Source organism: Bufo bufo, chromosome 2 (genome assembly GCF_905171765.1).
Source record: "Bufo bufo chromosome 2, aBufBuf1.1, whole genome shotgun sequence".
In the NCBI taxonomy this organism is placed as follows: Eukaryota; Metazoa; Chordata; class Amphibia; order Anura; family Bufonidae; genus Bufo; species Bufo bufo.
Window position 1 is genome coordinate 842516544 of NC_053390.1, and position 14811 is coordinate 842531354.

The 14811-nt window shown below is 52.0% G+C and overlaps 4 protein-coding genes across 4 annotated transcripts; 1 reads left to right on the plus strand and 3 right to left on the minus strand.

The window, feature by feature from the left end:
* Nucleotides 1-484: 484 nt before the first annotated feature.
* On the minus strand, nt 485-865 carry LOC120991119 (histone H2B 1.1). Its single transcript, XM_040420008.1, has one exon. The coding sequence runs from the start codon at nt 863-865 to the stop codon at nt 485-487; it is 381 nt and encodes a 126-aa protein (XP_040275942.1).
* A 2194-nt stretch (nt 866-3059) lies between these two features.
* Nucleotides 3060-3452, minus strand: LOC120991120 (histone H2A type 1-like). The gene has a single exon (XM_040420009.1). The coding sequence runs from the start codon at nt 3450-3452 to the stop codon at nt 3060-3062; it is 393 nt and encodes a 130-aa protein (XP_040275943.1).
* Nucleotides 3453-7415: 3963 nt separating this feature from the next.
* On the plus strand, nt 7416-7935 carry LOC120990605 (histone H3). The gene has a single exon (XM_040419523.1). The coding sequence runs from the start codon at nt 7416-7418 to the stop codon at nt 7824-7826; it is 411 nt and encodes a 136-aa protein (XP_040275457.1). The 3' UTR covers nt 7827-7935.
* A 1288-nt stretch (nt 7936-9223) lies between these two features.
* Nucleotides 9224-9877, minus strand: LOC120991869 (histone H1B-like). The gene has a single exon (XM_040420620.1). It carries the CDS (start codon nt 9875-9877, stop codon nt 9224-9226), a length of 654 nt encoding a protein of 217 aa, XP_040276554.1.
* Between the last annotated feature and the right edge of the window lie 4934 nt (nt 9878-14811).

Sequence of the window (14811 nt, forward strand, 5' to 3'; positions counted from 1 at the left end):
CCGCAGCTACGGGACGAGCTGTGCTCGGAGACTGAGGGGTTAATCCGTCCCGCCAATGAGCGGCGCTGGTACAGGTCACATGACCGGCTCCTCCTGTAAATCAGCAGCTCAACTATAGGCGGGAAATTCAAATGAGCGACGAGATCCTGAGCTCTCCCAGCCAATAGCAGAGCTCTGGACCCCGCAGCCGTTATGTGCCCGTAGGAGCCTCGTCCTCCTGTCCTGCACTGAGCGGCCGCACAGCCTCTCTCCAGGGAGCGCCACACTGAGGAGGAGGATGATGGGAGTAGTGATCGGGCATGGAGGAGGAGGATGAGGGGAGCTTGTACTGTAACTTCCCATAGCGTTACCGCATCTCATCTAGCTGACAGGGAGGAAAACCGCAGCCACTGTGAGAACAACGGGGAGACCCGGGAGCAGCTCCGCTGGAGACAGGGTGGGGGCTCTGAGAAGAGCCTTTGGGTCCGGAGAGCGGGGGCGGCGCTCACTTGGCGCTGGTGTACTTGGTGACGGCCTTGGTGCCCTCGGAGACGGCGTGCTTGGCCAGCTCTCCGGGCAGCAGCAGGCGCACGGCGGTCTGGATCTCCCGGGAGGTGATGGTGGAGCGCTTGTTGTAGTGAGCCAGGCGGGAGGCTTCCCCTGCGATGCGCTCGAAGATGTCGTTGACGAAGGAGTTCATGATGCCCATGGCCTTGGAGGAGATGCCGGTGTCGGGGTGGACCTGCTTCAGCACCTTGTAGACGTAGATGGCATAGCTCTCCTTCCTGCTCTTCCTCCGCTTCTTGCCGTCCTTCTTCTGGACCTTGGTGACGGCTTTCTTGGAGCCCTTCTTGGGCGCTGGGGCGGACTTGGCTGGCTCGGGCATTCTGACTGAGGGCAAAATCTCGTCTGTTCTCCTCCTGCCACCGCGGTATTTATACACGGGCCATGCAAATGAGGAGCTGCTGCTGACTGCGCGCCGATCTACTGGAGGAGAGGGTCACGTGGTGTCTCCGCTTCTCCTAATTGGCAGCCTCACATCCATTCAGCTGAGCCGGGGGCGGAGCAAATAGAGGGGCGGGGCTCACATACATCCATTCAGCGGAGCAACAGGAGAGGCGGGGCTCACATACATCCATTCAGAAGAGCCGGGGGCGGAGCAACAGGAGAGGCGTGGCTCCAGGAGAGGCGTGTCTCACATCCATCCTTTCAGCAGAGCTGGGGGCGGAGCAACAGGAGAGGCGGGGCTCACATACATCCTTTCAGCTGAGCCGGGGGACGGAGCAGCAAAAAGGGAGGGGCTCACATCCATTCATAGATCTGAGTCGGAGGGCGGAGCAGCAGGAGGGGCTGGGCTCATAGCCATCTATTCTGCTAAACCGGGGGGCGGAGCAGAACTCACATCCATCCATTCAGATGAGCCGGGGGCGGAGCAGTAGGGCGGGCAGGGCTCGCATACATCCATTCAGCTGAGGCGGGGCTAACATCTCTCTTCCGTCTATCAGGGCCTCGCTGCTCGGCTGATAACCGCCCCGCCCCTCACTGCGCCCCGCCCCCTGCTGGTAGTGATGCCGCCGCTGAGTGTACTGTGCGTGCAGGGGGGTCGTGCGCTCTATCCCTGGACACCAGCGCAGCGATGGAGCCGCTCTTCTCCGCACAGTGACTACGGGACTGTTCTCCCCTTCTCCGGTGGGGAGCGGGAGAAGGCGGCCACTGACGGGTTAATACTGAGCAGGCTATGGGGGCGGGGCTATAGAACTAGCACCTTGGCATTTAAAATTCCCGCTCAATTACAGTCCGGTCAGAATCCAGCGGCCGTGGAGGAGCAGTCCATTACACACAGGGGACGTAAGTCCACCGGCGGGAAAGCTCCCCGCAAGCAGCTGGCCACTAAGGCCGCCAGGAAGAGCGCCCCCGCCACTGGCGGAGTCAAGAAGCCTCACCGCTACCGGCCCGGGACCGTCGCTCTCCGGGAGATCCGGCGCTACCAGAAGTCCACCGAGCTGCTCAAGGATATCCAGCTGGCCCGCAGGATCCGAGGGGAGAGGGCTTAGATCTGCGCCCCGCACCCAACAAAGGCTCTTCTCAGAGCCACCACCTCCTCCAGAGACGAGCTCCACTCCGCCCTTCATCCTCCACCTCTGCTCACAGGAGGCGGGTTAACCCTTTCAGCGCTCTGATCAGTAAGAGCAGTTCCTTTATTCTAAAAGCGCTCTCTGTATCTCCCCCCGTCTATCAGGGACTCGCTGACCGATAACCGCCTCCATCCTCCCTGCCCCCCGCCATCTCCACTCAGCGCTGCTGGGGGCGGAGCTATAGGACAAGTGCTTTACAGTGATTGGCTGATCTCCTGGCTTTTGAAATTCCCGCTCAATTACAGTCCGGTTAGAATTCAGCGGCCAAACCCTCCACAGCAGCAATGTCTGCCCGGACTCGCAGCAGGTCAGGAGCAGTGATGTCCGATTCATGTCGGAGGAGGGGCGGCCAGCAGCCAATCAGAGCGGAGGCGCACACGGTCCAGGGAGTCGTGCACTGAGGCTAAGAATCCAATGATCCGACTTCTAGAACAATACACGGAGTCTCTGACCGGGCTGCAGCAGTATAAAGCCCTCGCAGTGCTGTCCATAGAATAGAGCGCCTCCAGCAGCGCCCCCCACTCAGTATAATGCCCAGATCAGGGCCCCCACTCAGTATAATGCCCAGTTTAGGGCCCCCAGCCCCCCACTCAGTATAATGCCCAGATCAGGGCCCCCAGTCAGTATAATGCCCAGATCAGGGCCCCCCACTCAGTATAATGCCCAGCTCAGGGCCCCCAGCCCCCCCTTCCTAGTCCTCAGTCCGGTCACCACTGATCGAACACTTATTACCTATCCGGCTCCGGGTCACTTGTCACCAACTGAAGCCAAAGATCCAAACTCCCCATCTCTAGTCAGGAGCGGTAAGTGCCCCTGTGTGACGCCCGGACGCCTCCTCCACAGCGGAGATCAGCGGCATCGCCAGCTCAGTCGTACGGACCATGTGGGGGGCTCTTAGAAGAGCCTTTGGTTCCGGGGGGCACAGCAGCAGCAGCAGAGCCGGGCTCACTTGCTCTTGGCCGACTTGGTGCTCTCGGTCTTCTTGGGCAGCAGCACGGCCTGGATGTTGGGCAGGACGCCTCCCTGGGCGATGGTGACGCCGCCCAGCAGCTTGTTGAGCTCCTCGTCGTTGCGCACGGCCAGCTGCAGGTGGCGGGGGATGATGCGGGTCTTCTTGTTGTCGCGGGCGGCATTGCCGGCCAGCTCCAGGATCTCGGCGGTGAGATACTCGAGCACAGCGGCCAAGTAGACGGGAGCGCCGGCGCCCACCCTCTGGGCGTAGTTGCCCTTGCGGAGGAGCCTGTGCACTCGGCCGACCGGGAACTGGAGCCCTGCCCGGGAGGAGCGGGTCTTGGCCTTAGCCCGGACTTTGCCTCCTTGTTTGCCGCGTCCAGACATCGTTCTCTACAGCAGAGCACAAAACAGCAACGAAGACTCTGATGTGTGTGATCCGGGGGAGCCGCCTCCTGCCGCCTTTATAGGCTGCTGCTCCGCCCCCAGCGCCGCTCATTGGGTGGATTAGAAGCCTCCAACGGAGACAAGACTCGTGGAGAAGCCAATGAGCGGCGCTGGGCGTGGTTTATGACGCGCGTACAGGTCACATGACCGGCTCCTCCTGTAGATCAGCAGCTCATTTGCAGTTGGGGACTATAGGCGGGAAATTCAAATGAGCGACGAGATCCTGAGCTCTCCCAGCCAATAGGAGCAGAGCTCTGGACCCCGCAGCCGTTATGTGCCCGTAGGAGCGGAGCCTCGTCCTCCCGCCCTGCACTGAGCAGCCGCACAGCTCGCTGATCCGCAGCCATTCATAGCGGGAGCAGAGCTCAGCTGAAGTGTATAAGGGGAGCAGTGATCTGCCAGAGAGGAGGATGAGGGGAGTAGTGATCGGGCACTAAGTATGAGGGAAGTAGTTATATGCTATTGAGGATGATGAGGGGAGTAGTGATCGGGCACTAAGTATGAGGGAAGTAGTTATATGCTATTGAGGATGATGAGGGGAGTAGTGATCTGCCAGAGAGGAGGATGAGGGGAGTAGTGATCGGGCACTAAGGATGAGGGGAGTAGTTATATGGTACTGAGGATGATGAGGGGAGTAGTGATCTGCCAGAGAGGAGGATGAGGGGAGTAGTGATAGGGCACTAAGTATGAGGGGAGTAGTTATATGGTACTGAGGAGGATGAGGGGAGTAGTGATCGGGCACTAAGTATGAGGGGAGTAGTTATATGGTACTGAGGAGGATGAGGGGAGTAGTGATCGGGCACTAAGTATGAGGGGAGTAGTTATATGGTACTGAGGAGGATGAGGGGAGTAGTGATCGGGCACTAAGTATGAGGGGAGTAGTTATATGGTACTGAGGAGGATGAGGGGAGTAGTGATTGGGCAATAAGGAGAATGAGTGAAGTAGTTATATGGTGCTGAGGATGATGAGGGGAGTAGTGATCTGCCAGAGAGGAGGATGAGGGGAGTAGTGATCTGCTATTAATGAGGGGAGTGGTGATTGGGCACTGGGGAGGATAAGGGGAGTAGTGGTAATATAATGTGTAGGCTGTAATATAATATGGAGGCTGTAATAGAATATTGAGGCTATAATGTAATGTGGAGGCTGTAAATATGAAGGCTGTTATATAATGTTAAGGTTGATAATATAGAGGCTTTAATATAATGCGGAGGATATAATGTAATTTACAGGCTGGTAATATGGAGGCTGTGATGTAATGTGGAGGCTGTAACATAATGTTTAAGCTGTGATGTAATGTAGAGGCCGGTAATACGGAGGCTGTAATATAATGTGCAGGCCGGTAATGTAATATAGAGGCTGTATTGTAATGCAGAGACTGTAATATAATTTTGAGCCTGTAATGCAGAGGCTGGTAATATGAAGCCTGTAATATCATGTGGAGGCTGGTAGTATGGAGGCTGTCATATAATGTGGAGGCTGTGATGTAATCTTGATGCTGAAAATATGGAGGCTGTGACATAATGTTTAGGCTGTAATGTAATGTAGAGGCTGAAATTATGGAGGTTGTAACATAATGTTTATGCTGTGATGTAATGTAGATGACGGTAATATGGAGTCTGTAATATAATGTGGAGGCTGGTAATATAAAGGCTGCAATATAATATGGAGGCTATAATGTAATGTAGAGGCTGAAAATATGAAGGCTGTAATATAATGTTGAGATTGATTATACAAAATGGAGGCTGGTAGGGAGGCTGTAACAATGTTTAAGCTGTGATGTAATGTAGAGGCTGCTAATATGGAGGCTGTAATATAATGTAGAGGCTAGTTATATGGAGGCTGTGATGTAATCTGGAGACTGAATATATGGAGGCTGTAACATAATGTTTAGGCTGTGATGTAATGTAGAGGGCGGTAATATGGAGTCTGCAATATAATGTGGAGGCTGGTAATATAAAGGCTGCAATATAATATGGAGGCTATAATGTAATGTAGAGGCTGAAAATATGAAGGCTGTAATATAATGTTGAGATTGATTATACAAAATAGAGGCTGGTAGTAGGGAGGCTGTAATGTAGAGGCTGGTAATACGGAGGCTGTCAATTAATATGGAGGCTGTGACAATGTTTAAGCTGTGATGTAATGTAGAGGCCGCTAATATGGAGGCTGTAATATAATGTGGAGGCTGGTAGTATGGAGGCTGTAATGTAGAGGCTAGTTATATGGAAGCTGTGATGTAATCTGGAGACTGAATATATGGAGGCTGTAACATAATGTTTAGGCTGTGATGTAATGTAGAGGGCGGTAATATGGAGTCTGCAATATAATGTGGAGTCTGGTAATGTAATATGGAGGCTGTAATGCAGAGGCTGGTAATATTAAGGCTGTGATGTAATGTGGAGGCTGGTAGTATGGAGGCTGTAATATAATGTAATATGGAGGCTGTAATATAATGTAAAGGCTGTGATGTAATATGGAGGCTGTAATATAATGTTTAGGCCCTGATGTAATGTAGAGGCCGGTAATATGGAGTCTGTAATATAATGTGGAGGCCGGTAATTTAACATGGAGACTGTAATGTAGAGGCCGTTAATACGGAGGCTGTAATATAACATGGAGGCTGGTAATATTTAGGCTGTAAAATAATGTAGAGGCTGTAATATGTTGTTGAGGTTGATAATATAATATGGAGGCTGGTAATATGGAGGCTGTAATATAATTTGAAGGCTTTAATGTAATGCAGAGGCTGGTAATATGAAGGCTGTAATATAATGTAGAGGCTGTGATGTAATATGGAGGCTGTAATGTTTAGGCCCTGATGTAATGTAGAGGCCGGTAATATGGAGGCTGTAATATAATGTGGAGGCTGGTAATTTAACATGGAGACTAATGTAGAGGCCGTTAATACGGAGGCTGGTAATATTTAGGCTGTAAAATAATGTGGAGGCTATAATGTAATGTAGAGGCTGTAATATGTTGTTGAGGTTGATAATAGAATATGGAGGCTGTGATGTAATATGGAGGCTGTAATGTGGAGGCTGTAATGTTTAGGATGTGATGTAAGAATTCAGCGGCCGTGGAGAAGCTCCGCCCCCGGCTCAGCTGAATGGATGGATGCGAGCCCTGCCCCTCCTGCTGCTCCTCCCCCCGGCTCATCTGAATGAATAGCTATGAGCCACGCCCCTCCTGCTGTCTCCGCCCCCCGCTCTTCTCAGAGCCCCCCCCTTCTCTAGGACGGAGCTGCCGCATTGTGTGAATACATGGAAGCCTCATGTCCGAGGCGGATTATTCCCTCCTTATAGACCACTGATCGGGAGGATGAGGGGAGTAGTGATCGTATACTCGGGAGGATGGGGGGAGTAGTGATCGGCTAGAGAGAAGGATGGGGAAGTAGTGATCGTATACTCGGGAGGATGAGGGAAGTAGTGATCGGCCAGAGAGAAGGATGGGGGAGTAGTGATCAGACAGTGAGGAGGATGAGGGGAGTAGTGATCTGCTAATGGATGGATGTGAGCCGGTCAGAATTCAGCGGCCGTGGAGGAGCAGTCCATTACACACAGGGGCGCTGATGGTCCGGGCGTCACACAGGGGCACTTACCGCTCCTGACATGCTGCGAGAACGGGCAGACATTGGCTGATCTCAGGGGACGAACCCTCTACAGCAGCAATCACTGTAACATACTTATTCTGTAGCTCCACCTCTTCTTCCGCTTGGGCTCCGCCTCTTGTGAACGATGATTGGTAACGGAAGTTTTGGCGGGCACATCATTGTACGAATAAACCAATAGTGATGTAGGGGTGTGGTTTACATGAGCCAATGAGGACGAGGCCGGGAGTATAAATGATCTGCACGGTCCGTTCCTCACCTCACTCTCTTGCTGTGTACAGATCTCTGCAGAGCCATGGCCAGAACCAAGCAGACAGCCCGTAAGTCCACCGGCGGGAAAGCTCCCCGCAAGCAGCTGGCCACTAAGGCCGCCAGGAAGAGCGCCCCCGCCACTGGCGGAGTCAAGAAGCCTCACCGCTACCGGCCCGGGACCGTCGCTCTCCGGGAGATCCGGCGCTACCAGAAGTCCACCGAGCTGCTCATCCGGAAGCTGCCCTTCCAGCGCCTGGTGAGAGAGATCGCCCAGGACTTCAAGACCGACCTTCGCTTCCAGAGCTCGGCCGTCATGGCCCTGCAGGAGGCCAGCGAGGCTTACCTGGTCGGGCTCTTCGAGGACACCAACCTCTGCGCCATCCACGCCAAGCGGGTCACCATCATGCCCAAGGATATCCAGCTGGCCCGCAGGATCCGAGGGGAGAGGGCTTAGATCTGCGCCCCGCACCCAACAAAGGCTCTTCTCAGAGCCACCACCTCCTCCAGAGACGAGCTCCACTCCGCCCTTCATCCTCCACCTCTGCTCACAGGAGGCGGGTTAACCCTTTCAGCGCTCTGATCAGTAAGAGCAGTTCCTTTATTCTAAAAGCGCTCTCTGTATCTCCCCCCGTCTATCAGGGACTCGCTGACCGATAACCGCCTCCATCCTCCCTGCCCCCCGCCATCTCCACTCAGCGCTGCTGGAGGCGGAGCTATAGGACAAGTGCTTTACAGTGATTGGCTGATCTCTGGTTTTTGAAATTCCCGCTCAATTACAGTCCGGTTAGAATTCAGCGGCCAAACCCTCTACAGCAGCAATGTCTGCCCGGACTCCCTGCTCTTCCCTTCCGTCTCTTTGTCACAGACGTCCCCGCATTCTCCGCCATGCTGCGCTGGGGGTCCCGGGCTCCAATCCTATCCCCGTCCCCATAGCACCGGTGTATCCCCGAGTGCCCGGCTCTGTGGACCCATCCAGCCGCTCGTCCTTCACTACCTCCTCAAGTGTCCAATCACTACTCCCCCCCATCCTCCTCACTGTCTGATCACTACTCCCCTCATCCTCCCGAGTATACGATCAATACTCCCCCCATCCTCCCGATCAGTGGTCTATAATGAGGGAATAATCCGCCTCGGACATGAGGCTTCCATGTATTCACACAATGCGGCAGCTCCGTCCTAGAGAAGGTGGGGGCTCTGAGAAGAGCGGGGGGCGGAGACAGCAGGAGGGGCGGGGTTCACAGCCATCTAATCAGCCGAGCCGGTGGGCGGAGCAGCAGGGCTCATTTACATTCATTCATTTGAGCCAGGGGGGGCGGAGCAGGAGGGGCTCACATCATCCATTCAGATGAGACGGGGGCGGAGCTTCTCCACGGCCGCTGAATTCTAATTGAGCGGGAATTTCAAAAGCCAAGGTGCTAGTTCTATAGCCCCGCCCCCATAGCCTGCTCAGTATTAACCCGTCAGTGGCCGCCTTCTCCCGCCCCCTACCGGAGAAGGGGAGAACAGTCCCGTAGTCACTGTGCGGAGAAGAGCGGCTCCATCGCTGCGCTGGTGTCCAGGGATAGAGCGCACGACCCCCCTGCAGGCACCGTACACTCAGCGGCGGCATCACTACCAGCAGGGGGCGGGGCGCAGTGAGGGGCGGTTATCAGCCGAGCAGCGAGGCCCTGATAGACGGAAGAGAGCGGCGCTGACAGGGTTAACCCGCCCCCTATTCCTGCCCGCAGAGGAGCCGGAGCCCCCGCCCGCTGTGAGCGGAGAACGAGGGCAGAAGGGCGGAGTGGAGCTCGTCTGAGGAGGAGGTGGCGGCTCTGAGAAGAGCCTTTGGGGGAGAGGTGCGGGCGGCGCCGGTTACTTCTTGGCCGCGCTCTTCTTGGCTTTCGCCGCTTTCTTAGCCGGACTCTTGGCAGCCTTGGGTTTCGCCGCCTTCTTAGCCGGACTCTTGGCCAGCTTCTTGGGGGCAGCCTTCGGCTTCTTGGGGCTCTTGGCTGCTTTCTTGGCCGCGGCTGGTTTCTTAGCCTTTTTCGGGCTCTTGGCCGGAGCCTTCTTGGGCTTCTTCGGGGATTTAGCGGGTTTCTTGGCCGCAGTAGCTGCAGGTTTCTTGGCCGCCGCCGGCTTCTTCTTCTTGGCCGCCGCCTTGTCCTTGGTCTCCTGCTGCTTCTTGTTGAGCTTGAAGGAGCCGGAGGCGCCGCTGCCCTTCACCTGGGTGAGGGTCCCCTTGGTGACCAGAGCCCTGATGGCCACCTTGATGCGGCTATTGTTCTTCTCTACATCGCATCCTCCGGCAGCCAGAGCCTTCTTCAGGGCGGCCAGAGACACCCCGCTGCGCTCCTTGGAGGCGGACACGGCTGTGACCAGGAGCTCGGACACGCTGGGACCGGACGGCTTCTTGCTTTTCTTGGCGCCCCCTGCTGCCGCGGCGGATTTCCTCGGCTGCTTCTTGGACTTGGCGGCCGCTTCGGCGGGAGGAGGAGGAGCGGCGGCTGCTGGCGCGGTCTCTGCCATCGTGTGAGACGTGGGGAGAAAACACAAAGACTTCTCCTGGAGAAAACACTGAGGCCGGAGCCGGGACCGCCTCTTATATGTGCAGCGCTGCGCAGTGATTGGCTGCCGAGCTCCGCCTCCTGCGCGTCTATTGGCTGACACTGGACACAGGCCCCGCCTTCACCCCTCTCAGCCCGGCTGCAGCTCCGCTCTCCCCTTGTGCTTCCCTGCCCGGGAGAAGAGCCCTTTAGCGGCTAGAACCGGACAGGAGAGGCCGCCTTCTCCGCGCCTTCCTCCTCCCGGACATCCCCCCTCACCGTGTGTCGCCGTCTGTGGCGGAGGAGGCCGGAGCAGGCCCCGGGATCTCCGCCACAGTCCTCCCGCTCTGCCTGACGTTCTGCACATCCGGCTGGATCCGGCCCGATGGCTCCGCTGCGGGGGCTCGTTCCCTCTCTTCCCGGCCCTCGTCCCCATCCCAGGGCTCTTTCCCACAAGGTGGGGCCGCAGGAAGCTGCTTGGACGCTGCGGGGAGGAGCTGGAGCCGCGGAGAGCCCGGGAGGGTAACACAGGCGGCGGCCTCCGCTCCCTGCCGGCTCCAGTGCTCCGTGTCCCCGCACATTCCCCGCCGCAGTGATGCCGCCTCATGTGTGTACAGGGCTCTCAGGGGGCAGAGATGCGTCTTGTGGTCAGGGCTCCGCAGATGACAGAGGACTTCTCTCCTGGGCTCCTGGCTGCAGCAGAGGGGGTGCCGGTACAATGGGGCAGAGTATGGCCCCGCCCCCTAGAAGTGTGGACCCCGCTTTACTGACCCCCGGAAACATTCTGGGGAGTAAGAAAAGTAGAGAAAACTGCCCCTATAATCCCCCTCATTGCACCTCCGTAATCTCAGTACAATACGGCAAAAGTATAGTATATTATAGTACAGTATAGGACAGTATATTATAGTATAGTACAGTATATTATAGTACAGTATAGCATAGTATAGTACAGTATATTATAGTACAGTATAGTATATTATAGTATAGTACAGTATATTATAGTATAGTACAGTATAGTATATTATAGTACAGTATATAATAGTATAGTGCAGTATAGTATATAATAGTACAGTATATAATAGTATAGTGCAGTATATTATAGTATAGTGCAGTATATTATAGGACAGTATAGTACAGTATATTATAGTATAGTACAGTATATCACCGTATAGTATAATACATTACAGCACTGTATAGTATATTATAGTATAGTACAGTATATTATAGTACAGCATAGTACAGTATATCATAGTATAGTGCAGCACGGTATAGTACAGGACAGTATAGTATAGCACAATATAGTATAGTACAGCACGGTATACATAGTAACATAGTAACATAGTACATAAGGCCGAAAAAAGACATTTGTCCATCCAGTTCGGCCTGTTATCCTGCAAGTTAATCCAGAGGAAGGCAAAAAACCCTGTGAGGTAGAAGCCAATTTTCTCCACTTTAGGGGAATAAAAAATTTCTTCCCGACTCCAATCAGGCATCAGAATAACTCCCTGGATCAACGACCCCTCTCTAGTAGCTATAGCCTGTAATATTATTACGCTCTAGAAATACATCCAGGCCCCTTTTGAATTCCTTTATTGTACTCACCATCACCACCTCCTCAGGCAGAGAGTCCATAGTCTCACTGCTCTTACAGTATAGAGTCCATAGTCTCACTGCTCTTACCGTAAAGAGTCCATAGTCTCACTGCTCTTACAGTAAAGAGTCCATAGTCTCACTGCTCTTACAGTAAAGAGTCCATAGTCTCACTGCTCTTACAGTAAAGAGTCCATAGTCTCACTGCTCTTACAGTATAGAGTCCATAGTCTCACTGCTCTTACAGTAAAGAGTCCATAGTCTCACTGCTCTTACAGTATAGAGTCCATAGTCTCACTGCTCTTACAGTACAGAGTCCATAGTCTCACTGCTCTTACAGTATAGAGCCCATAGTCTCACTGCTCTTACAGTATAGAGCCCATAGTCTCACTGCTCTTACAGTAAAGAGTCCATAGTCTTACTGCTCTTACAGTATAGAGTCCATAGTCTCACTGCTCTTACAGTACAGAGTCCATAGTCTCACTGCTCTTACAGTAAAGAGTCCATAGTCTCACTGCTCTTACAGTATAGAGCCCATAGTCTCACTGCTCTTACAGTAAAGAGTCCATAGTCTTACTGCTCTTACAGTAAAGAGTCCACAGTCTCACTGCTCTTACTGTAAAGAGTCCACAGTCTCACTGCTCTTACAGTAAAGAGTCCATAGTCTCACTGCTCTTACAGTAAAGTGTCCATAGTCTCACTGCTCTTACAGTAAAGAGTCCATAGTCTCACCGCTCTTACAGTAAAGAGTCCATAGTCTCACCGCTCTTACAGTAAAGAGTCCATAGTCTCACTGCTCTTACAGTATAGAGTCCATAGTCTCACTGCTCTTACAGTATAGAGTCCATAGTCTCACTGCTCTTACAGTAAAGAGTCCATAGTCTCACTGCTCTTACAGTAAAGAGTCCATAGTCTCACTGCTCTTACAGTACAGAGTCCATAGTCTCACTGCTCTTACAGTAAAGAGTCCATAGTCTCACTGCTCTTACAGTATAGAGTCCATAGTCTCTCTGCTCTTACAGTAAAGAGTCCACAGTCTCGCTGCTCTTACAGTAAAGAGTCCATAGTCTCACTGCTCTTACAGTACAGAGTCCATAGTCTCACTGCTCTTACAGTAAAGAGTCCATAGTCTCACTGCTCTTACAGTAAAGAGTCCATAGTCTCACTGCTCTTACAGTAAAGAGTCCATAGTCTCACTGCTCTTACAGTATAGAGTCCATAGTCTCACTGCTCTTACAGTAAAGATTCCATAGTCTCACTGCTCTTACAGTAAAGAGTCCATAGTCTCACTGCTCTTACAGTAAAGAGTCCATAGTCTCACTGCTCTTACAGTATAGAGTCCATAGTCTCACTGCTCTTACAGTAAAGAGTCCATAGTCTCACTGCTCTTACAGTAAAGAGTCCATAGTCTCTCTGCTCTTACAGTAAAGAATCCATATTCTCACTGCTCTTACAGTAAAGAGTCCATAGTCTCACTGCTCTTACAGTAAAGAGCCCATAGTCTCACTGCTCTTACAGTAAAGAGTCCATAGTCTCACTGCTCTTACAGTAAAGAATCCACAGTCTCACTGCTCTTACAGTAAAGAGTCCATAGTCTCACTGCTCTTACAGTAAAGAGTCCATAGTCTCACTGCTCTTACAGTAAAGAGTCCATAGTCCCACTGCTCTTACAGTAAAGAGTCCATAGTCTCACTGCTCTTACCGTAAAGAGTCCAGAGTCTCACTGCTCTTACAGTAAAGAGCCCATAGTCTCACTGCTCTTACAGAAAAGAGTCCATAGTCTCACTGCTCTTACAGTAAAGAGTCCATAGTCTCACTGCTCTTACAGTATAGAGTCCATAGTCTCACTGCTCTTACAGTAAAGAGTCCATAGTCTCACTGCTCTTACAGTAAAGAGTCCATAGTCTCACTGCTCTTACAGTATAGAGTCCATAGTCTCACTGCTGTTACCGTAAAGAATCCTCTTCTATGTTTGTGTACAAACCTTCTTTCCTCCAAACGCAGAGGATGTCCCCTCGTCACAGTCACAGTCCTGGGTATAAATAGCTGATGGGATAGATCTCTGTACTGACCCCTGATATATTTATACATATTAATTAGATCTCCCCTCAGTCGTCTTTTTTCTAAAGTGAATAACCCTAATTTTGATAATCTTTCAGGGTCCTGTAGTTGCCCCATTCCAGTTATTACTTTAGTTGCCCTCCTCTGAACCCTCTCTAGCTCTGCTATGTCTGCCTTGTTTACAGGAGCCCAGAACTGTACACAGTCCTCCATGTGTGGTCTGACCAGTGATGTGTAAAGTGGTAGCACTATGTTCTTATCACGGGCATCTATGCCCCTTTTGATGCAACCCATTATCTTGTTGGCCTTGGCAGCAGCTGCCTGACACTGGTTTTTGCTGTTTAGTTTGCTGTTTATTAAAATTCCTAGATCCTTTTCCATGTCAGTGTTACCGAGTGTTTTACCATTTAGTATGTACGGGTGACTTGCATTTTTCCTTCCCATGTGCATAACTTTACATTTATCAGTGTTAAACCTCATCTGCCACTTATCTGCCCAAGCCTCCAATCTATCCAGATCCCTCTGTAGTAGTATAGTGTCCTCTGTAGTGTATATATACAGTATACTGTCCTCTGTAGTATATACACAGTATACTGTCCTCTGTAGTATATATACAGTATACTGTCCTCTGTAGTATATATACAGTATACTGTCCTCTGTAGTATATACACAGTATACTGTCCTCTTCAGTGTAAATTACTTTACACAGTTTAGTGTCATCTGCGAAAATTGATACTTTACTATGCAAGCCTTCTACAAGATCATTAATAAATATATTGAAGAGAATAGGGCCCAATACTGACCCCTGAGGTACTCCACTAGTGACAGTGACCCCTCCAATACTGACCCCTGTAGTACCCCACTAGTGACAGTGACCCCTCCAGTACTGACCCCTGAGGTACCCCACTAGTGCCCCCTCCAGTACTGACCCCTGAGGTACCCCACTAGTGACAGTGACCCAATCTGAGTATGTACCGTTAATAACCCCCCTCTGTTTTCTATCCCTCAGCCAGTTACTTACCCACATACAGATGTTTTCTCCCAGTCCGAGCATTCTCATTTTATATACTAACCTTTTATGTGGTACAGTGTCAAATGCTTTGGAGAAGTCCAGATACACGACATCTATTGATTCGCCGTTGTCAAGTCTAGAACTTACCTCCTCATAGAAACTGATTAAATTAGTCTGACATGACCGATCCCTCACGAAGCCATGCTGATATGGCGTTATTTGCTTATTTCCGTTGAGATGCTCTAATATAGCAT

Bases quoted from the DNA above. Each gene is read 5' to 3' on its own strand.
- LOC120991869 (XM_040420620.1), bottom strand. From the start codon at position 9,877: ATGGCAGAGACCGCGCCAGCAGCCGCCGCTCCTCCTCCTCCCGCCGAA.
- LOC120991119 (XM_040420008.1), bottom strand. From the start codon at position 865: ATGCCCGAGCCAGCCAAGTCCGCCCCAGCGCCCAAGAAGGGCTCCAAG.
- LOC120991120 (XM_040420009.1), bottom strand. From the start codon at position 3,452: ATGTCTGGACGCGGCAAACAAGGAGGCAAAGTCCGGGCTAAGGCCAAG.
- LOC120990605 (XM_040419523.1), top strand. From the start codon at position 7,416: ATGGCCAGAACCAAGCAGACAGCCCGTAAGTCCACCGGCGGGAAAGCT.